At 35.5% G+C, this 23,240-nt stretch overlaps 1 protein-coding gene across 2 annotated transcripts in view; it reads left to right on the plus strand.

Moving 5' to 3' along the window:
- The window catches only part of LOC150097552 (uncharacterized), a 468,344-nt gene that overhangs the window by 377,252 nt on the left and 67,852 nt on the right, over positions 1-23,240 (plus strand). For both annotated transcript variants that reach the window (XM_090407136.1, XM_090407137.1), the window contains exons 20-21: positions 2,054-2,263; positions 3,118-3,214. In XM_090407136.1, the coding sequence (XP_090263262.1) occupies positions 2,054-2,263; positions 3,118-3,214 (307 nt within the window). The remainder of the gene's footprint in view (positions 1-2,053; positions 2,264-3,117; positions 3,215-23,240) is intronic.

Here is a 23,240-nt window from a genome sequence, read left to right on the forward strand (position 1 = left end):
TCTTCCTCACATCAATAACTGTCAGTAAAGTATCCTTATCTAGTTTATCCAAAATGTATTGGAATATTCTTGTAAGTTTTGAAGGTAGCGATCACACCCTGGTCTAGTGATTGTATTAAGCATATTGTATTAGCTGGTAGAAAACAGAATTCTGCATTCAGGTGTTCTAAAACAGGATGGACAGGCACATTGTGTATAATTAATAAAACTTAAAAGTCCAGATTTTTTCCATCAAATAGCATTTAACTTCTAGAACAAAACATTGATGGAACCATTCATTAAAAATCTCTTTTGTAACCCAATCTTTTTTTATTTGCCTTCCAGTCCACTTGTAATGTGTTAAAATGCACACCTTTCATTGCCTAGGGATTAGGGATTGATTAATGAGTAATAGTTTTAATATATACAATCTCCTGAAGCATTGCTGCAAAATAATAGTCACACGATCCTTAGCTGCTTTAAAGCCACCAACACTTTTTTTTTTTTTTTTTGTGATTTCGCTATATAAGTTCTACTTGGCATTTGTCTACATTCTGTAGCGTAGAGTAATCCCTGATATTTAAAACATCGAGGAGGTTCCCGAAAATTCAAGTTTAAGTACATATGTACCGTACTGGGAAATGATAATTATAATGGAAATATTAAAATTTGCTAAAATTTCATAGTTTCTACATTCGGCTTTGAAATAATGCTGGATTTAATATCCATTTGATTTATATTATAATGGAAATACCCTTTTTAGCAGAACTAAATTCAAACAGAAATTTTAAAAATAAGCACCATTTGAACCGTGTTAAATCAAAATATGCAGTGTAAAAATAGAATTGTTTTTGTTTTCTAAACCGTGTTATTTTGAAAAAAAAAAAGCCGTGTAAAAAGAGAATTAACTGTATTTGTATACACTTGATAATGCAAGTTCTATAATTTGATGAGCCAGCAGCTCATAGTAGCCTTTCATTGAGTGATAGTTTGTAGCATATGCTAGATGTTGAGTTGGTGGATATTTTGTCAGTTGCCATACTAATATTCAGTAGGTATGAATATTTTTCCTTTATATATTATTTAAAAACTCTTGCTATTACAGATTCCTTTCCTTTAGTGTTACATGGTGATCAGCATTCATTTCACACAAATTATGGACTCTACAACCATGTTATAAATAATAAATTTAGTTTAATCCTTTATCCAAGTGTGAGCAAACAAAGTTTGTGCCTGAAAATATCTTCAGGACTGGGGTAAAGTAATACAACACCGGGCAACTCGTAGCAAAGGTGGACCAAGCTAACATCACTCCTATCTCAGTATCTCCCATAATGCAAAACATATCTCCTTGCAGATATGTACAATGTTATGCATTAAGGGAAGGGCCTCTACCCAGACTAGTTTTGACATTTATTGAGATCTCTTCAGTGGGAGCCTCCTTCTTCTTGGTCCACCTTTGCAATGAGTTGCCCAGTGTTGTACTACATTATCCCAGTCCTGAAGATATTTTCAGGTGCAAACTTTGTTGACTCACTTGGATAAAGGATTAAACTAAATTTATTATAGTCTAACCAAGTGAAAAATAAACTTTTAATATAACAATTGTCATGTTAAATAGGACATGATTTTTACTGTAACTATCTATATGAAAGAATATTTCTCTGATGTTGTCTTAAATAAAATATAGCTTCGATGTAGTTATTTTATTTCATTTATTTATTGTAATTTTATTTTATTTTCACTAGAGGTCAGGCTAGTAAAATAACCATTAAGGAAATCATTGTCTTTTCAGCATACTGTGTGAAATGTAATTTAGGTTGTCTCTGTATATATATGTGTATACTCCAGATGATGATCTTAATATGAAGGCCGAAACATCAGGAAATTAAAAATTTTTTATAACATGGTTGTAGAGTCCATAATTTGTGTGAAATGACTGCTATTACAGATTTCTTGCATTCAATTATATTTTTGAACATAAACATGAATTGAACTAATTGTTTAATTTCTAATTATTTTTTTAGAAATAATTATATATATATAAATTCAGAGTATTTTTAAATTTTCTTAGGTCTTGTATGTGTGTGGAACCTGAATAGTAATTCTCCATTACTAGTGACTTCTGAAACCACAGAACAAAAAGTTTTGAAGCCATATCTCACATTTCCTGCTCATGGAGCTTCTATTACAGGTCTGACATGGTCATCGGTTCCAGGTGGACATTATCTTGTGTCATCTGCTTATGACAGAAATATTAAATGTTGGGATCTTCGTGATGTCAGTAAGTAGAAAGGCAGTTCTGTTAATAATAATTTTCTAAAACTTTTTTTGTGTTTAAATTACATAACTTAACCCATTCACTGTCACACCCAAACCTACTGAAGGTAGTTTTTTTTGGTTATAGGATGACTTATAGTATTCCTATAATATGGAGATTTATGAAATCCTGAGTTTCCATGGAACACTTTTGAAGGTTTCACGAAAATATTTTGAATAAAATTCACTTTTTTGTTGGTTTTTTTTTATTATGGTTTTTCAAAACATTTTCAAAATCATTTTACAGTTAATTATTGAAAAAATTAACCTTAATTTTTTAAAAAAAGTATTGTAATGAGATTTTTTTAGATATCCATACAAACTACACTCCCCAGAATATATATTTCAGAGTGTTGAGTTGCATAGAGACCATGAATAGCCGAACACATGTGAAAGTAATAGAAGCAGCCAACAGATCTCACTTCAGTGATCTTTTTTTTTTTTTTTTTTTAATGAAAAATTAACTCATATAGAATAAGAAAAAAAGTGTATATTATATGTGTTGTTTGATGATCCTCACTCATTCCTGGTAAAAGATTCCAAAACTCGATGACAGCTAGTATTCCCATATTCCTGTTTGGTACCTGTATGATATACAGGTTTCATGCTGTTACCTTGAACTGATATCATTGGATGATATTAGTTCAAGGTAACAGCATGAAAGCATATATAGTATAAAATGTGTATAATGATCTCAATCATCTTTCCTTCCTCAGATTATGGGAAACACAGTTTCTTGTAATCTGAGATAGTCTTTAATTTTATTCATGGTTGAAATAATTTGAAGTAATAGAAAGATTTTTTTTGTTTATATTATAGGTATGCCAGTGAACACCTTGAAGAGAAACTTAATTAGAGATCTTGCCTGGATATCTCATTGGTGTGGAGTGGTTGCTGCTACAGATGAATGTTACAAGTAATTACTTTCTCTCTTGCTCTCTTCCCTCCAGCCATCCACATATAGTTGAAAAATAAAGTAATGGAATTAGTTAAAATGGAACTTTTGTTAATATGTTCATCATTTTATGCAGTATATCTATAATAGATTTACATAATATAATCAAGATATCATTACTGGTTGTTCTTTTTATTAAATCAGAATTTGTTTCTTACAAGTTGTTTAATTATAGTAATCCTTCATTTATCCAGTCTCTAATTAACTCTGATCAAACAGATTTAGAACTATGTGATTATGATTACAGCTGGTTTTACTGTGGCTGTTTAAAACAGAGTTGCAGTAGATCTATTTATACACTTCACTTACAGTATTTTGTTGCTAAAAATTCTAAATTCTCCTTATATTTGAAATTAACTCCCCAACCGGCCATGTCTATAGATGTCGAGATAAATCTGGATTCGAAGCTCTAAAACCCATTGAATAACATGGATAAGAAGTGCAATTTGGTGTTACTATTTCATCCACATTGGCCAGTAGGGAGGTTAAAAGATATGCTAAGTTTTATTGTAGAATTCTATGAAAGTGAAATTTATGTTAACCACAGTAACAATAGAAATTAGTTTGATAATTGAATTAAGTACAGACATTTTGTCATATAATCACCAGTATCAGTGTATAAAATAAGAACAAGGGAGCAAACATCCAACCTAGATATGTTTGCTTGCAAACAATAGCATTCATCTAGATGCAGGCACATGCATTCTAGAAACTAAAACAACACACTGAAACAAACCAACTGTTAACGCTGTTGGTTTGTTTCACACTCTTGCGAGATAGGTAATTTTTTTTAATTTGTTGATTATTTTTTTAGATCAACTGTTGTATTTTTAGTATGTTATTGTAGTTTTTAGTTCTGCTATATTTGGTGTATTTACTGATATATTTGTAGATACCTTTTTAATTTAAGGTAGTGTAAAATGAGACCAAACAGGGAAGAAGGACAACAGATCGGCATCAAAAGCAAAGGCTAATGTAGATTCTTGAGAAGAGATCCTTTGCCTCACTGAACAAAAAACATTACAGCACTAATATTGATGATATAAATGAAGATATAGAAAATAATTTTACATGTGAAATTTTCAGGTTAAAAGAAATTATTAGACAATCAACATAGAAGTTAGAAAAAGTTGCAAAAAAAAAAAAAAACTCTGGCTAAGAAAAATGAGAAACAGTAATGCACAGAAGTCGGTAACATGTCAATGAATATTCCTAGATGAAGTGTGATGTATCAGCCTATATTCTTGAGGGTAGTGTTAAGGTTATCCAAGGATGACACTGGTTAGTTTTTGTTTATTGGTTTGTTATTGTGTTAGAAATATCTGATAGTTAATAGATCTGATATTGTACTACTCCATTGCTATAGGATGAGAAACACACAAACACAAATACCTAGGAATATGATGATGTGGTACTGAATTGGAAAGGGTGAAAACATGTCTCGCATATCTCATTGCGTATGTGAGGTATGCAGAGTGCGTATTTCTTGTTCATGAGATGCTCTTAAGGTGTTTTTTTTTTAAGATAATGCAGTTTGTAAAGTTTCTGTTTTTAAAAGCTAATTTGTTTAACATAATCTGAAACTTAGAAACCTCTTCCTCCTTTTCCATAAATTGTTATATGTGATGTAGTTAGTTTACATGGTTCTGACTATTCTGTATTTGACATCAAAGTAATATTCTAGTATAGCTGTATACTGTAGTGATGTAGGTGTTTTGCTATTAGTATTTTATGTTCAGTCATTGCATTGCAAATAAAGTGATATCATCTCTTTGTTCACAAAAGATCAGTTTTATCTTTTTATACTGTATTGATATTAATTTATTTAGTTTATAGTGTCTGTACAGAATACAAGCATTGTCACAGCATATGTTTATGTATATAATACTAATATACATAGTGCTTTGTATATTAGTATTTTTATGTATGTAGGAAATGTCTTAATCTGTAGGGCATGCTTGTTCATCCTAACCTCCCTCCACTCATCAGAAATCGTGTTTGTGTTGTGACTCAAATTGAACAACCAGTTTAGAGGTGTAGTCCATTCTTTTGCACATTCCTTTAACACACGCATGCTGATATATCATTCAAACCCACCGGAGTGTTAGTATCAGGCCCTTACAATATTTTAAAACCTCTACACTTCTATCGTTTCATCCAGATCTATTTCTGTTTCCTGATCTGTCAGGATTGCATACCTTAACAAAATGATTACTTAATAGCATGGCTATTTCCAGTGCATTCAGCATTCTCCTATCATTTGTATTTATTAAGATTATCCTACCATGATCCTGCTTCCTTTTACTCACCACATAATGAAAACTTTTCTTGTATTTCCTTTAAGCTGTTCACTGTGGTTGCCATTCATCTGGCTTGCTGTTTGTTCTCCTCATGTGACTGATAACATTATGGAACCTATATCATGTTTCACATGATATACGACCCATAACATTTTCTTTTTATCTAGCTCATGCTTTAAACTTCAGTCATATCCATTTCACAACCCTGTGATTAATTCTTCAGACTCTGATCACTTCTGATGTATAATAATTCTTCTCCCATGTAGTTTCTCATACCATGGCACTGCTGTAACTGCCTTCACAGTTTCCTTTCTTAGTGAAAGCTCTTTTCATTGTCTGACATGCATTGTCTTTTCCCAAGACAAAACTCTGTGATCATTTCACCAGGTGGAGATGAAATAGTTCTCTTTTATTATCAGATTCTCAGATGTTATTTCCAGGTCTAATATTCTAGCATGAATCCCTTCCATAATGTGCTAGAATATTAGACCTGGAAATCTGAGAATGATAATTTTGGGTTCATTTGCATTTACTAATGCTAAGAATTTCTCCTATTTATTCCTTATGCTTCAGGCATTGGTGAGCATACACAATAACCAACTACCCACCTGATGAAAATTCAGACAACTTCTAAAACCTGACCTATTTATTACCCATCTCAATAGGTATACTTGAGTACTGTTAATCCTTTCATTACAATTTCCTATCACACTCATGGTACAGCATCCTTAATCCTCATTACATCCTTTGAGACATTCCTGAAACCCCATCATGCATCCAACCACTTATTGTTAGAGACCACATTTCAAAACCCATCATCTACTTCTCATTTCCCTGCCTGACAAACTCTCCTCCACTCAGCAGCAGCCTACTCAGCTTCTCATTACTGCTCTTGCTTATCTGCAAACTATCTTCAGCAAACAGCTCTTGCCCTCAAATTTATCCCATAGATCAAAATATGATCTCTCTCTCTCTCTCTCTCTCTCTCTCTTTTCCTACACATCCTTGCTATCATACCATTCATAATCACTGCCCTTCTTTCGCAGCTCCATAATATCATACTTGGGCAGTATACTAACAATTCCCCTTAGCACTTCTCAGTCTCTAATAACACTCTCAAATTCCATGTTGTCTTGATTACACTACCTTGCAAATCATCCTTTCCAACTAGTATAGTAAATTCATATGCATTTCCTCCCCTCTCTCTACAGCCTCAATCACTCTACTAACTGTACTGCCTCTCAAACACACCTTCAACTGTTCACATATTACATCCTTCACAGTTGAATCCCCAATAACACTATGCTCTCTTTCTCTCTTCATTTTTTTTCTCCCACTATTCTATATCCCAAATTTCTGCTATGATCATCACCTTCAGCTTCTCATTTACTGATACCGTTTCTCTTCCAACAACCAGTCTTTTCTAATTATTGTAACTCCTTGTATTAATTTGCTTCTCAGGCTTCTCATTTCCAGTAGTATGAAATCTAGTTCTTTTGTATGATTTGTTGCTGAAACCTGTGTCCATTACAATACAAACATCTAATGCATTATTATTATTATTATTATTGCCACGGGCTACTCCAGGAGTCCTTAGACTCATCGAGGGAGGCCGTAAACATCATGTTCACACAGCTGTTCAACATTCTCACAGTATCTATCATACCTTGCCTTGAACTCGCTCACTGTCATAGCACCCACAACAGACTCTGGCAGCTTATTCCACTCATTTACCACTCTAAAAGTAAAGAACCCAGCTCTAACACCCCTGCTAACCATGCTCTTGCCCAGCTTCCATGGGTGTCCCCTAGTTCTCCCACCACCAGTCCTGATCTCAAAAATATCATCTGAATTAATCCTATAGAATCCTTTTAGCAATTTGAATGTCTCAATCATATCTCCCCTTTTTCGCCTATCAACTAGTTTCTGCAACCCACAAATCTTCAACCTGTTCTCATATGGTGCATTCCATAGACCTGCTATCATCTTAGTCACTCGCCTCTGGATCCTCTCAACCTCCTCCCCATCAAGAAGGAACCGAGGTGACCAAATCTGGGCACAGTAGTCGAGATGAGGTCTTATCAGGGCTCGGTACAGAGGTACAATAACTTGTTTTTCTCTGCTCCTCAAGGTATTTTTCAACAACCAAGTGAGTTGATGAGCTGATTTAGCTACTTTCGCAATGTGCCCCCTAAACTTCTTCTCCCTATCCACCAACACTCCCAAGTCCCTGGCCTCATCAATCTCTTGGAGTACAGTTCCACCAATGTGGTATACTGCTGCTAATATTTTCACTCCGAAATGCATAACCTTACATTTTGTCACATTAAATTGACATCCATTCTCCTTAGTCCAGAACTCCAATCTATCTAAGTCATCTTGCAAGACTTTGACATTTTCTGCATTCACTATCGCCCTACCCAACTTTGCATCATCAGCGAACAAATGAACTGTCCCACTTAGACCATTCCCTATATCGTTAATGAACAGATTAAACAGCAGTGGTCCAAGAACAGAACCCTGTGGCACACCACTAGTCACAGGCCGTTTTTTGGACTCTACTCCTGAATAAACTACTCTTTGATATCTCTCCATCTACCACCCAGCTATCCATCTCACCAACCCTATATCCATTCCCATATGTTGTAGTTTACGGATTAGAATTCCATGTGGTATCCTGTCAAACGCCTTTGCCAGGTCCAGCAGTATCACTGTAAACCCATTTCCCTTATCCAGTTCAGCCGTCACCCTGTTATAAAACTTGAGCAAGTTACTGAGGCATGATCTACCCTTCACAAAGCCATGCTGTCCTCTGTACAGTATCTCATTTTCATCAATCCATTCCTGTATTTTTCCCTTGACTACTTTCTCCAAGACCTTGACAACGACTCCTGATATGCTGATCGGTCGGTAATTTGCAACCATAGTCTTGGATCCTCCTTTATGCAGTGGAACTATTTTCCCCTCTTTCCACGCCTTCGGGACTAAGCCAGACCTGAGACTCAGATTAAACAACATGGTCAAGGGCACTGATAATTCATTAGCCGCTTCATGCAAGACCCGTGCCGGTATACCATCCAATCCCACAGATGTATTCACATTAAGGTTCTGTAATAGACTATTCACCTCCACTTCATTCATCACAATTCCCATATAAACTAATGGTTCCTTCATTTTTTCAACGTCACCACCTGGATGATATACTTTTGCAAAGTGCGCGCTCAGTAACTCCACTATATCGACTGGTTCAGTGAACTCTTTACCATCGTCATTCCTTAAAATCATTTTGCCATGTACAGTTTTTCTCTTGCTTGCAGCATATTGAAAGAACTGTTTGGGATTCTCTTTTGCTTGCATAGCTAGTTTCCTTTCATAATCGGCTTTTGCTGTTTTTACCACACTCGTTACCCTTCTAGCCTGTACTTTATACCGTTCGTGTGCCTGCAGGTCACCCCTTTCTTTAAATTCCCTCCATAGTTGTTTCTTTTTTTGCAGCTCAAGCTTAATGGTGTTATTCATCCATTTAACCCCTCCTTGTTTCACTATTCGGACCTTAGGTATACAATCAGCCATAACCTCTTGTAAATGCTCTTTGATCACTTCCCATGCTCTATCGACGTCCAGCCCTTGCAGTTGTACATGCCATGGCACTGATCCAAGCAATCTCCTAAGCTTGTCATACTTGCCAGCACGGTAATTCCACATATGCCCTGTCTTAATCACAAATTTCACACCTTTAGCCACCTCCCAGGTCAAGACCTTATGATCACTCTCACTAATAGGTGGCAACATGGTCATATTCATTACAGTCAAATTCTCAGATACTATTACCAGGTCAAGCACTCTTACACCCCTAGTATTTTCAATTACATGCTGTTTCAGATAGTTATCCCTTAATAATTGAATAAAATCCATTTCCTTCCTCACATGTGTCCTCTCCTCCTTCCAATCAATGTTACCATAGTTGAAATCCCCCATAATAATTACCCTCCTTCCACTCATTTCATCAATTTGTTTATGCATATCCAAAAAACTATTCAAGCAATGGTCTTGTTATTATTTTCCAATTATTACAACACAAACATCTAATTTGTTCCAAAAAAAGCTATTCAGTGGCATGGCCTATTATTTCCCAATTTCTTCACATGAGCAGAATCTGAAGCTGGAGGTGAAGGAAACGGCAATTGCAAACCATTCAGGGTTTGAATAACTCAGGTATAATAGAATGCAAAACTAATACTTATTAGTTCTGCATTAACTAATACTTATATGCTTATTAACAACTGGAATTATTTATGCAGACTGTCAGAAGATACAGATTCACTATCTGTTGTCATTGCTTGTACCATTAACTGAAGTGCCTCCATTTCAATGACTGTATTTTCATCAGGTTGTGATTCCTGTACCATAACTAAACTCTGTACAGAAAGTAATTTCTGAGTTGCATTAGGATATACACTTGAATGAGGAACAGAAACCTGAGTTAGTGGATAATTATGTACTGATAACTGACTATTTTTCACTTGTGATGTGAGGATCAGCCTTCTCAGTAATATCCTTAAACACCCTTGTTGTGTCTAATTCATCGTATTTTGATGTCACCTTTTCCTTTATGCCTTTCCTGTTAAAATTCCTAAGAAATATTCTCCAAGGTCTTTTTTTTTTGTCATCCTCCTTAACAATGGCAGTTCTATCTCTCATTGTTATTGTTGCATTCCAATAAGAGACAATGCCTGGTATTCAAATTATGAACACACTCCTCCTCTAGATTAATGCTCAAAACAACCTCTGTTAAACCATTTACATTTAGACTTTCAGCAGTACTAAGAAATGTAGAAAGCTGGTTCTGCAAAATGTTTGCTTCACCCCTGCACATAAAATCACAGTCACTTTCCAGACAGCATATGTTATGTCCAGGATGATCACAATGTCATGTTTACAGGAATTCTAAATAAATAAGCTGTTAGCAGAACTGAACTCATATAGCACTATTCTGTGAATGAAATCGGATTGACTAATCTAAATCTACAAAAGCTTTACTAAAATGTAACTGATAGAAAAAATTAACATATTGGTGTGGTGATTGTTATGTTTTAAATATATTTGCTGAATTTCTATCTTTTATAAATTAATTGCAGTTCTTTAAAACTATTGTTGTTGAATAGTTTTAAAGTCAATTATAAAACTACAACAAATAGCTTCTCAATAAATAGATTAATTCTGATGTCATATTTTTACTGGCAGTTCGGCTAATCAACATGCACTTATGAATTGGTCACCTCGGTTCCTTCTTGATGGGGAGGAGGTTGAGAGGATCCAGAGGCGAGTGACTAAGATGATAGCAGGTCTATGGAATGCACCATATGAGAACAGGTTGAAGATTTGTGGGTTGCAGAAACTAGTTGATAGGCGAAAAAGGGGAGATATGATTGAGACATTCAAATTGCTAAAAGGATTCTATAGGATTAATTCAGATGATATTTTTGAGATCAGGACTGGTGGTGGGAGAACTAGGGGACACCCATGGAAGCTGGGCAAGAGCGTGGTTAGCAGGGGTGTTAGAGCTGGGTTCTTTACTTTTAGAGTGGTAAATGAGTGGAATAAGCTGCCAGAGTCTGTTGTGGGTGCTATGACAGTGAGCGAGTTCAAGGCAAGGTATGATAGATACTGTGAGAATGTTGAACAGCTGTGTGAACATGATGTTTAGGGCCTCCCTCGATGAGTCTAAGGACTCCTGGAGTAGCCCGTGGTAATAATAATAATAATAATAATAATAACTCAAACTATTAACATAAATCAACTACTTTACAAACTTAATATAAATCGCCAAACTTCCAAATTGAAAAATATGCAATAATAACCAATGTGTCATCTACTCATCTTCCTTTCATTAATTTTCCTCTGAATCAAACTTATCTGTCAAGATATTGTTAGATCTTACATTCCGGACTTCTGAGGCATTTCGAACTGCCTGTGTCAGTTGACCCAGATTATAGTCATCCTCTGGACTTTTTTTCCTGCCATGCTATCATGAGATATCTGTTTTACCAACCTTTCCTATTCTGTTTAAGTGATGATACCACTTTAGATTAGTTCTGATTAGTCACACTTTCCTGAATGCTAATAATTTCAAGTTCCTTCCTAATACTCTTATATTTAAAATGATTCTGCCATTGATGCCATCTGTTTGCTCCCATAATTTTTCTCAGAATTCTTATGTGGTCTCAAATCTTTGATCAAGTGTTTTATTTCTAACCTAACTCTCAGATCCATGAATTAAAATTGGTTTGAACACTTCTTGTATACAGCTAGTTTAGAGTTATGACTAATTTCTTTCTTAATTCATATAAATTTACTCACTTGACTCCTTACCGTACCAGTTTTGCTAATTCTGTTTTCTTTTTTCCATATTTAATTGCCATCTTCACTAAAAATGGTGTCTGAATAGGTGAATTGTTTTACTTATTCTATAAGTTCTCCATTTTCGTAGTTTTTGTGTTTTTATTATTAATTTTCATATCCAATTTATTACAGCTGTCATTCAGTTTAGTAGGAAATCTTGCAGGCTTTTACTAGGTTTGTTTCGGAATATAGCATCATTTGCATAAAGTAGAGAACTGAGTTGAATATCTCCATTGATATCAGATCTTATGCTATTTTCCTGCATAATATGATCTATACAGATGATGAATAACAGTGATGATAATGTTCTCCCATGTCTCACACTGATTTAACATCAAACCATCCTCCTTTGATTCCTACAATTTTAACTGCTGACTTAAATGTCAGATGTAGACTGTGTATTATTATTATTAGACCTTCGGGGAGTCAAGGACTCATTAAGGGATATATTTCTTAATATTATGTTCCATTTACATCATATAATTGTTGCATTTTGAAAAGCCTTTTCTCTTGGTACTTTATCATATGCTTTTTCCAGATCCACAAAACTTATGATTCTCGTGATTTAAAAGTCAGGATTAGACTTTTAAAGTAAAAGTCTAATACTGAAAACCTCTATTTGACCTGAACCAGCTTGTTCTTTGGTAAGTTTCTCTTCCACAGTTTTTCTTCACCCCTTCTCAACTATCCTTGCATTAATCTTACCTGGAATACTCAGTAAGGAAATTCCTCTATAATTCTGACATTAAGTACTACTTCTCTTTTTTTTTTTTTATAGAAGGGTACTTTGAGAGCTCATCATCATCATCATTATCATCATCAAATTCCTGCCATGTACCCTCAAGGGGTGTACAGGATATGACAGTACTACACGAAAAAATTACATCATTACTAACTTCCTATCTACAATTTTCCTCCAAATCAGTCTGTTACTTGTCCAGACTCCAACATTATCAGATCTTATATTTCTATCGTCTAAGGCACTTTGTACCATATCAATCCACCTATATCTTGGTCTTCCTCTGGGTCGTTTTCCTGCCAACCTGGCAGAGAACACTTGTTTTGCTAATCTTTCCTCTCCCATTCTATTTAAGTGACCTTACCACCTGAGATTAGCTCTGCTAATGCATTCCTGGATGCTGACAATGTCAGCTTTGAGAGCTTTACTTTAATAATCTGGAATTCTAACAAATTACAGCTCCCATTTGAAAGCAAATACTGTATATCAATGAGCAATCATGGTGTGTGGGGGGGGGGGGGCATTGAAAGGCATGTGGGATGGGAAGGGAAATTACTACCATATCCTGCTCTCTTTCGATATATCAAATTTAATTATGATGATGATGATGATAAGCTAACTATAATATAAAAGATGTACATAAACACGTAATAAAGAGTTAAGTGTTCTTCAGTTTTTAGAATGGTCTGGAATTTTGATAATATCTGATTCCATAGTTCATCCTCTCTCTTTGGAATTTTTGGCACCATGTAGTCAGTTAGTGATTAAGTATATATTGAAAGAAGGATAAGTTGTCCAAAAATTTCTTTTTACTAAATTACCTTAAATTTAATTATTAAAAGGTAAGAAGAGAAGCAATAACTTCATCCTAGTTATTAGTTTAATTTATTTGTCTTATAATAAATTAATGCATTCATTTGGAAAATATTGAGGTGAGAGCAGTTTGGCAAATTAGTCATTGGTAATGCCCCCCCCCCCCCCCCGTCTTATTCCCACAAAATAAATGTTCTACAATAGGAATGATAAACACAAAGATTTGATTTTTAAGATATTGTATTTTGGTATCAAGTTTTCAAAAAAAAAAAAAAACTGTTAGAAAAAATACAAATGTAGGCTAAGAAGGTAACATTTTTGAATAAAACCAGAAATATTTAAAATAATAAATTTTATATACAGACATTAGAGGAAGACTAGTTACCTATACTGTCTTCTTCATACCATCTGTCTGCATTTTTCTTAACATTGTTAATCCTTAAAAATTTCCCAGCTTCTAGTAGACTTGTGAGTTATGCATTGCATTGGCATCTTAGGAGCATATCTTCCCTAGTTTGAGAAAATGCCAACTAGATCTCTAGGTCATATCATAGATGACTATCACTGCCTAGTGAAACACCACTCTTCTGCTTATTGGAGGTTTGAAATGAAGTGGCTGTTGTCATGTTTCATCTCTCATTGGGTCTCTAATTTTGGTCCCCATATCCATTTACACATAGTAATTAAGAGATAGTCGGTATCCCCTTTCATTCGAGGATATAGAAGTAAAGCACTGTTCCACAGGCCTGCAACCAGGCAGTACATGAGACCAAAGCTGATTGTAAGTCATCAGAAGGCTTCCCAACTTCAACCTATATATGCTCAGGCCAAATTGTGTTTGAAAGTTGAGGGAAGCAATATGCAAGGAGTACTGTCAAAGCACCTCAAAAAATCTAAAAAAAAAACTAAAAAATCCGCAAAAAAAATTGCACATTCATTTCACCAGCATATTTAGGTCTCAACATGAACATTAATGGCTTACCATCATTTGCATGCATCAAAACCTTATATATTATTCTTAATGAGTATTAAATCTCAGTTCATTAAAAATATAGTTCACCTTGACTGTTCCAGTTACATTCTACATGATTCCTTCCATAAGAAGGGAGGAAGAAAAAGGTTGGTGCATTTATATCAGATCTGGCATTCCATGGCAGGAGTTACTTAACCTTGAATCCACTCTATATGATGTGCTCTGATTCAAGATTTTCTTCCCTCACCTTGTTGCTTTCATCTGCTACCTTTACTGCTTTCCTAATTTCAGTGAGCATGCTGCTAAAATTCATTATTTTTCTCTGAATGTTGATTTTGTATAGTCTAACTACCCAAACAGTGTGATCTCCCGGGAGACTTAAGTGTTCATAATTCAAAATAGCTTCTCTAACTTCACAGATCAAGCTGGAAGGGATGTCAAATTATTTGTAGTTTATTGGTCTAATGCAAATTGTTCATTCATCCAAGTGTGCAAATCAATCCAACATATAAATTCAGCATACTTTCTTTTTCTTATTCTCTTCAAGGATTAGGCATTTGCTTGTTCTGGCTTTGCTCGTCTTTCCATCTTACAGCTGTATTTCCTCTCTTTCTATCCCCTTTGGTTTATATCTATCCACCTCTTTTGGTAGCCAATAACTTTCCATCCTAAGCTATGTGTAAAAGTAGCTAAACAAAAGTCATTGGTAAGAATACAGAAAATAAATATCAGGAAGTTAAGCAAAATGTTCTGGAGGCCATTGAAGAAGCTTAGAAATGGAGGAAGGCGTACTGTAAAAAGAATCAAAGATGATAAAGGTGACATGAAAAACTGAAGATAATCATCATCAAATTCCTGGTATACCCTCAAGGATATGATAGTACTACATGAAACATTTACATCATTACTAACTTCCTATCTACAATTTTCCTCCAAATCAATCTGTTACCTGTCAAGACTTCAATATTATCAGATCTGTCTTCTAAGGCACTTTTTACTGTATCAATCCACCTATATCTTGGTCTTCCTCTGGATCTTTTTCCTGCCAACCTGGCAGAGAACATTTGTTTTGCTAATCTTTCCTCTCCCATTCTGTTTAAGTGACCATACCACCTGAGATTATCTCTGCTAATGCATTCTTGGATACTGACAATGTTAAGTTCTTTCCTAATATCCCCGTTTGTAATATGATATTGCTATTGCTGCTATCTGTTCACGCCCCTAATCTTTCTCTCAGGACTCTCATATCTGTGGTCTCTAGTCTTTGGTCAAGTGTTTTACTTCTAACCCAGCTCTCAGATCCATAAGTTAAAACCGGTTTGAACACTGTCTTGTATACAGCTAATTTAGTGTTTTGGCTAATTTCTCTCTTATTCCATATACATTTATTCAGTTGACTTCCTATACCAGATTTGTTGATCCTGTTGTCTATTTCCATATTTAATATACCATCTTCACTAAAAATCGTGCCTAAGTAGCTGAAATGTTTTACTTGTTCTGTAGGCTCTCCATTCACAATGCAATTGACGTTTTTTCAATGTTTCTGCTTATTTTTATTGTCTTTGTCTTTTTAATGCTGACCTTCGTGCCATATCTATTACAACAGCTATTCAATTTAGTCAGGTAATCTTGCAGACTTGAGCAGATTTATTTAGAAGTATAACATCATCAGCATAAAGCAAAGAACTGAGATTAACACCTCCAATTTTGATATCAGGTTTAATACCACTTTCCTTCATAATGTGATCCATATAGATAATGAATAACAGAAGGGATAATGTATATCCTTATCTGATACCAGATTTAATATTAAACCACCTTCCTGTACTTCCTTCAATTCTAACTGCTGACTTACAACTAATAAAGACTAAATATTGCTTGATATAATGCCCCACTGACTCCATATAACTGTATCGTTTTGAATAGCTTCTCTCTTGGCACCTTGTCATATGCGTTTTCCAGATCTACAAAACTTAAATACAGATCTTTGTTATATTCCTATGATTTCTCAACTATCTGTCGTAAAGTAAAAATCTGATCCTGACACCCTCTATTTGGCCTGAATCCAGCTTGTTCTTCACAATCCTTCTCATTTATACAGAATGAGGTATTTCATTACTTCTTAGTAATGAAATACCTCTGTAATTCTCACATGAGAGCTCTACTCCAATCATCTTGAATTCATCCCTCTATCCAGGCCTTCAGAACTATGTAGTGCAGCCACTGTACGACTTTTATACCTCAATACTTGAGATTTCTAGTCGAATATCATACAGAACATTATGCAGAGTAATACATAGTCTATATTTAAGATGTTAGGCAGCAGTTACAATTGAAGGAATTACAGGAAGATTGTTTGATGTAAAATCAGAGGTAAGACAAGGATGCACATTATCTCCACTCTTATTCATCATCTATATAGATCACATTATGAAAGAAAACGGCATCAAGCTTGATATTAGAATTGGAGATGTCAAACTAAGCTCTTTGCTTTATGCATATGATGCTGTACTCCTAAACACATATAGTGCAAGTCTCCAGGATTCACTAAGTAAATTGAATAACAGCTGTAACAAATTTGACATGAAAATCAACTATAAAAAGACCAAAACTATGCAATCTAATTATTGCTTTTTTTAGTTCTTTCAATTTTATTCGTTCTATATTAAGACTGATTTCTTCATTATTATTTTCTGTTATTGAATTTGGGTCATACCATAAATTCTTGTGATGTTCTATCCATTGTTTCTCTTGTATTATGTTGATTTGTGCTGTATCTCTTTCTTTGTTTAATTTCCTTAATATTTTCTATGCTATATTTTACCTTCAATTTATGTCTTCTGTTTTATTAATAAATTTGTCCCAAGTGTCTTGGTGAACTTTCTGTATTGTTTTACTATATATTTTTTGTTTTTGTATATTTCGTATATCTCTTTTGTATGTTTTTGAAGGAGTGATTTGTATGGGATTTGTTTTTCCTTACATTTGTTATATATTTCCGTGTTCCAGATTGTTTATGTTTTTCTTTTTAATATTTTATTTTTCTTTCCAAGAACTTCAGGGGCTGCTTTATGAATTATCTTTATTAACGTTGTCCATTTTTCTACAGGTTGTCCCTGAATTCATGGCCCAAACATGAGGGGATGGTAGTACACACCGAAACCACCAATATTCTTCATAAAATATGGAGCTGCAAATGCAGCCTGGTGCCAGCAGGGGGCGCAGGCGAGGAGGCATGGCTTAAAAGCACTGGATCGGCCAAACCCCAGCATTCTCTCAGCATCCACCAGACACGAGATGGAGCAGTTTACGAATGCGGAGAAAGTTGATATGCACCTGATGTACGACGTAGCCGAGGGCAATGGTAGAGAGATGCAAAGACTGTACCATGAGCGATATCCTATGCACCATGTGTACGATCATAAAATGTTTGCGCGACTGCACCGTCAGCTGTGAGGCAGGCACCTTCCACTTCAGTCGATATGATGCCGGACGAGCATGGACGCTCCAAATGCCAGCTGTGAGCGAGGACATCTTGGTCTGTGGTAACAGATAACCCAGGTACAAGCACACGATCTGCCATCCGAACCTGGGTGTGCATCGGAACAGTGTCTGGCGAGTACTGGGAAGAAAGGCTACACCCCTATCACTTGCAGCAAGTGCAGGCATTGACAACTGTTGATTATCCCCTGCGCATGGATTTTGCCCAGTGGTTCCTGCAGCAAAGTGTCGTACAACCCAATTTCCTTGCTCATGTGCTCTTTATGAATGAATCACCTTTCTCACATGAAAGCGTAGTCAATGTGCATTTGTGGGCAGCCCAGAACCCCCATGGTACACATCCACAGTTGAACCAGCAACAGTTCACTGTCAGTGTCTGGGTGGGGATCGTGCATGACTACTTAATTGGACCCTACCTACTGCCGGACTGCCTGGATGGGCAAACATACTGTATTTTTCTGCAACAGGTTTTGCCGGAATTGCTTCAGGATGTTCAAGTCGCCATCTGCTCCCATATGTGGTTCCAGCACGATGGAGCACCCGCCCATTTCAGCAGGGACGTGCGTCATCATCTTAATGCCACATTTAGGAACCAATGGATTGGTTCCCAAATGAGTGTTGTGTACGAGACACCTGTGCAGTCCACGGAGGATCTGGTAGCCTGACTGCCCGTCGCAGCTGGCGATGTGTGCGACAAGCCTGGTGTTTACAAGCAGGTATGCCAATCACTATTCCGCTGTTGTGCCGCGTGTATCAACATTGGTGGGCAGACATTTGAGCATTTGTTGTAATGATCTCCATTAAATGTCACTCGGGAAACCTGTGTCTGTCCTTCATTTCCGACTCCTCACTGCATTTGCAGCCGCATATTCTGTGACGAATATTGGTGGTTTTGGTGTGTACCCAAACATGAGAGGATGGGCTATGAATTCAGGGACACCCTGTATATCTTCACTAATTTGGACTTCTTTTAGGTAATCTGTTAATCGTGATTGATACAGAATTCTAATGCTTTCTTCTTGTAATATATATTCTTTGTATACTTGTTCTATTGTTTTTTTCTTATTTATTTCCTTTCTCCAATTTTGCTAGCAAACCTTAAAATGGCTTAAGCCAAATATCCCAGCTTTATAATTAGCCTACATTGCATTCTGTAACATCTTTTAAAAATTCAAGAAATCCAAAAACAAACTTTATAAGCAATACATGCAAAAAAAAAAATAAAAAATAAAAAAATACATGACTCCTGCAGAAATTGCAATCTTGCCTTCTGGTTTCTTGTTAAGTCTATTGGATGTGCAATATCTCTCCTTTCATACTTCTGCCTTTATCACATTCAGGTAGTACCATAATTGCATAAATTCAATATATATATAATGAATATATATATATATATATATATATATTCATTTTTAATATAAACTGATTATAAACCCGAGAATTATAACAAATTGAGATTTATTTGAAAATGCAACATGTTTCGTCAAGATTGACTTCATCAGGTGTTAAGAACATAGAAAGATATTAAAAGACACTGAAATAAACATTGAGACACTCTAAAGCTATACAATTATAAAGTTATGATAAAGTTATAAAGTTTCAGCAACTATAAACAATCTCACAACCTTCTACAATTTCCAGGTGTATACAAAGTCACATATGAGTGCGGAAAACCTTACTATTGCCAAACGGAGAAATCTATTCTCCTACGTCTCGAGGAGCACCAGAGAGACATTGCTTATAAGAGAACCAGAGCAACTGCCCTGTCAGGCCATGTTCTGTTTTCAATAAACACGAACAATGAAAGCTCCCAACATGAAGTAAATTGGACAACAACTTCAAACCTACACATTTGCCTTGATGAGGTAGAACGCTGCATTGTAGAGTCAAAAGAAATCACCTTGGACCCTCTTCATATGAACAATAATCTCAGCTATAATTTGCCTGACTCTTTCAGCTCTACTATCAGATACTGGAGATCGCCTGGTTCCACACACGCACAAGTGTACAACAATAGAACTTTAACACGGACTATAGCACAAGTTCATAATAACTGTAATTTACAGTCGAATATCATAACTTTATAATTGTATAGCTTTAGAGTGTCTCAATGTTTATTTCAGTGTCTTTTAATATCTTTCTATGTTCTTAACGCCTAATGAAGTCAATCTCGATGAAACATGTTGCATTTTCAAATAAATCTCAATTTGTTATAATTCTCGGGTTTATAGTCATTTTATATTAAAAATGAACATATCCCAACCGCGAGTTAATAGTAGTAGTCATATATATAATACCATGGAGAAGAAGACTAATAGCAAGAATTCAGGTAATGCTGACTTCTTGGCATTGTAAAACTCGATGTAGCTTGGAAATACCAAAGCGCTTTACATCGATTTTTACAGAGGTCAAGTTCCATGAGAATTTTACAAAAATAACTTTGTTTGTCTCTGTATATTTTATGCTAAATATTACTATAAATAACCCTATGGGAATTAACTGTATTTACTCCTTTAAGAAAAATATTTTAGATTAAAATGTCAAAAACGAAGGCAATGCTTTGCCACCGGAACTTTGTATAATAGTATATGAAGGCATAAGAAAGCTGTTTACGATTTTAGTGTATGAGAAAGTTGCTTACAAGCTCTGCGCATAAACACCTTCAAAGTCAGTGCCTGAGAGATCTGAAAAGTTCAGACAAGTTTCGCTGCCTGACAAGATATGATCAAAGGAATGCACGGAGGAGAAGAAAGAACGGGTCGGTCTTATAAGAAGATCAAGGAGTCGTGTCGAATTCTTCAGGAGTTATAACCTTTTGTGCAAGGTCCCGGAGAAGGTGTAATGAAAAGGGATTGAGCCTAACATCGAGAGGAGCCAGTTGGCGGCAGTTACAGTCATCGGAGGTGGCACAGAGCTATCAGAGTCAGCAGTCATCGGCAAGTAGAGGCAGAAATATGGGAGTAGGATCCAGAGGACCAGACGTTACGGTGAGCCCAAGCCAGAAGAGAAAAATGGGAATGACAAGAGAACGGCTGATGTAAATACCCGAAACAGTTTTGCTCGGAAGTCTTTTTGCCGTGGGAGATCAACCTCTTGCCGGAGCATTTTGAGTACTGCAGGTTGCAGTCCATCCACAGCCTGCCAATTCCTGACGAGCTACTGCTGATGCAAGACACTCCTTAAGGAAGCCTAAGAACTGAGATGAAAGAAAGGCCATAGAGACTTTAGTGCAGGACTTTTGATTGAATGTGCGATACAGAGTCTCTGTAAGTTTGTTCTAATTTTTTTGTACATTTCCTTTTATAATCTTGAAGATATGTTATCTATAGACTGATAAGAATAAGTTGATAGTAATAAGAAGTGTCCATAAGAGAGTCATTTGGAATGGTAATGATTGGCATGAGATTTGTGAAATAACTTGGCATAGTTATCTAATCTTTTAATGAATAAATCAGAGTTTTCAATAATTTGATTTAATAAGCAGAGAAGTAATTGAGTAATTGTATTGTATAGTTAATTAGTATTGAAAAAGGAAAGACTGGATCTTTATGCCGAAAGTCTAACAGATAGCTAGAGAGAGTAACCTTCCTATCGTTTAATTAATGTACTTTGATATTAATGTAAATAAATGGTTTTATTTATGTCAATAGAGTGCCACCTGATTCTTTAAATTACAATGCGCTGTTCCTAAATAAACTCGGACTTGTGAGCTGGAAACAACTAAGACATATCAAGCATAGTTTAAGTACTTGAGAAACCACGACTGTTTATGTAAACTTTATTGAAGGAATTTATGCTAGTGAGAGAGAGAGAGATCTACCGGACGCATTACTGAGTCTTATGCCAATATAGAAATACTGGTAGCGCAGTCTTAACAAATAAATTTTCCAGTGTTCATAGGCATACGACTAGTAAATGTGAATAAATGTGAATGGCATTAGAATAAGTAAGAGAGGTTATGAAAGCAAAAGTGCACTTCTAATTAGAATAAAGAAATTACATTATAGGCATATAAATAGCAATAAACAGCAACAGTTTACAGCATCACTTGGCCAGAAGGAAGATGAATTTTATTACCAAAACACAGTCATTCATTTCTTTTAGTTTTTTTATTTATTTATTTTGTATTTTATTTTCAAAGTATCACTTTGTTCATCCTTTTTGATAGTCTTGCCTGAAATTAAAAAATTTCTTTGTTTTGAGCCTGTGTAGCTCAGTGGATGTGGCGTTTGCCAACCACGGCGCTTGGCCGCACGAAGGAAGACTTGGTTTCGAGTCTAGTCGGTGACTAGAGGAAATTTTTCTAAGCCTTTTTTTGACCGGTTCCCGAGTTAGTCGATCTCTGGCACGGGCAAGCAGGTTTTTCCTCCCGGAAACTCGGGTTTTTCGTCCTGTAAACTCAAGAAAATCGACCGTAGAACCCACATTATTTCAGACATTAAATATATTGTGTTAGGGTTAGGGACCACGAGATGGCGGCACATTTGAGCCGTCTCTCTTCACTGAGTACCGCTTAATTAGTGATAGCCTTAGACCATCTGTCTCTGATTGGTACCAGTGGAGATTGAATCTGCCCACTCAGACTCCAAAAGTTAGATAGGGCTAAATGGCCTCGCCTACTCCCTGTATACGGGAATATAAAGGCGTTAGCTGATTTTTTTTTTTTTTTTTTTTTTAACATCATCTACATAAAGTAAACAGCTGAGGTTAACATCTCCAATTTTGATATCAGGTTTAATACCACCTTCCTTCTTAATGTGATCCATATAGATAATGAATAACAGAGGGGGATAATGTACATCCTTGTTTAACACCAGATTTAATATCAAACCATCTTCCTATACTTCAGTTTAGTCTACAGTCACATCTGAGAGCTGCTCAACTTTTATTCGCTTTAAAACTTTCTTACATATTCTTCTTTTCAATATGAAATTCAATTTTATCCTGCTCAAGACTAAATGGTGATCACTTTCAATTTCAAATCCTCTGCACACTCTAGTGTCCTGCACCAAAGAGAAAACATCACTATCAACAATAACATAGTCAATGCGACTTTTCTTATTCCTTACCTCTTCTCGCCATGTGAATTTGTGCACATTTTTATGTTGGAACATTGTGTTAGTAATAACCAGTCCATGTCCTGAGCAGAAATCAAACAGCTATTTGCCTTTATCATTATCTTTGCTCTTTTCTCCAAATTTTCCCAAAATATTTTTGTATGTCTGACAATCATTTCCTACTGTTCTATTTAGATCTTTT

The sequence above is a fragment of the Typopeltis vanoorti genome, chromosome 17 (assembly GCF_054136105.1).
Source record: "Typopeltis vanoorti isolate ZY-2024b chromosome 17, IOZ_Tvanoo_1.0, whole genome shotgun sequence".
Classification (NCBI taxonomy): Eukaryota; Metazoa; Arthropoda; class Arachnida; order Uropygi; family Thelyphonidae; genus Typopeltis; species Typopeltis vanoorti.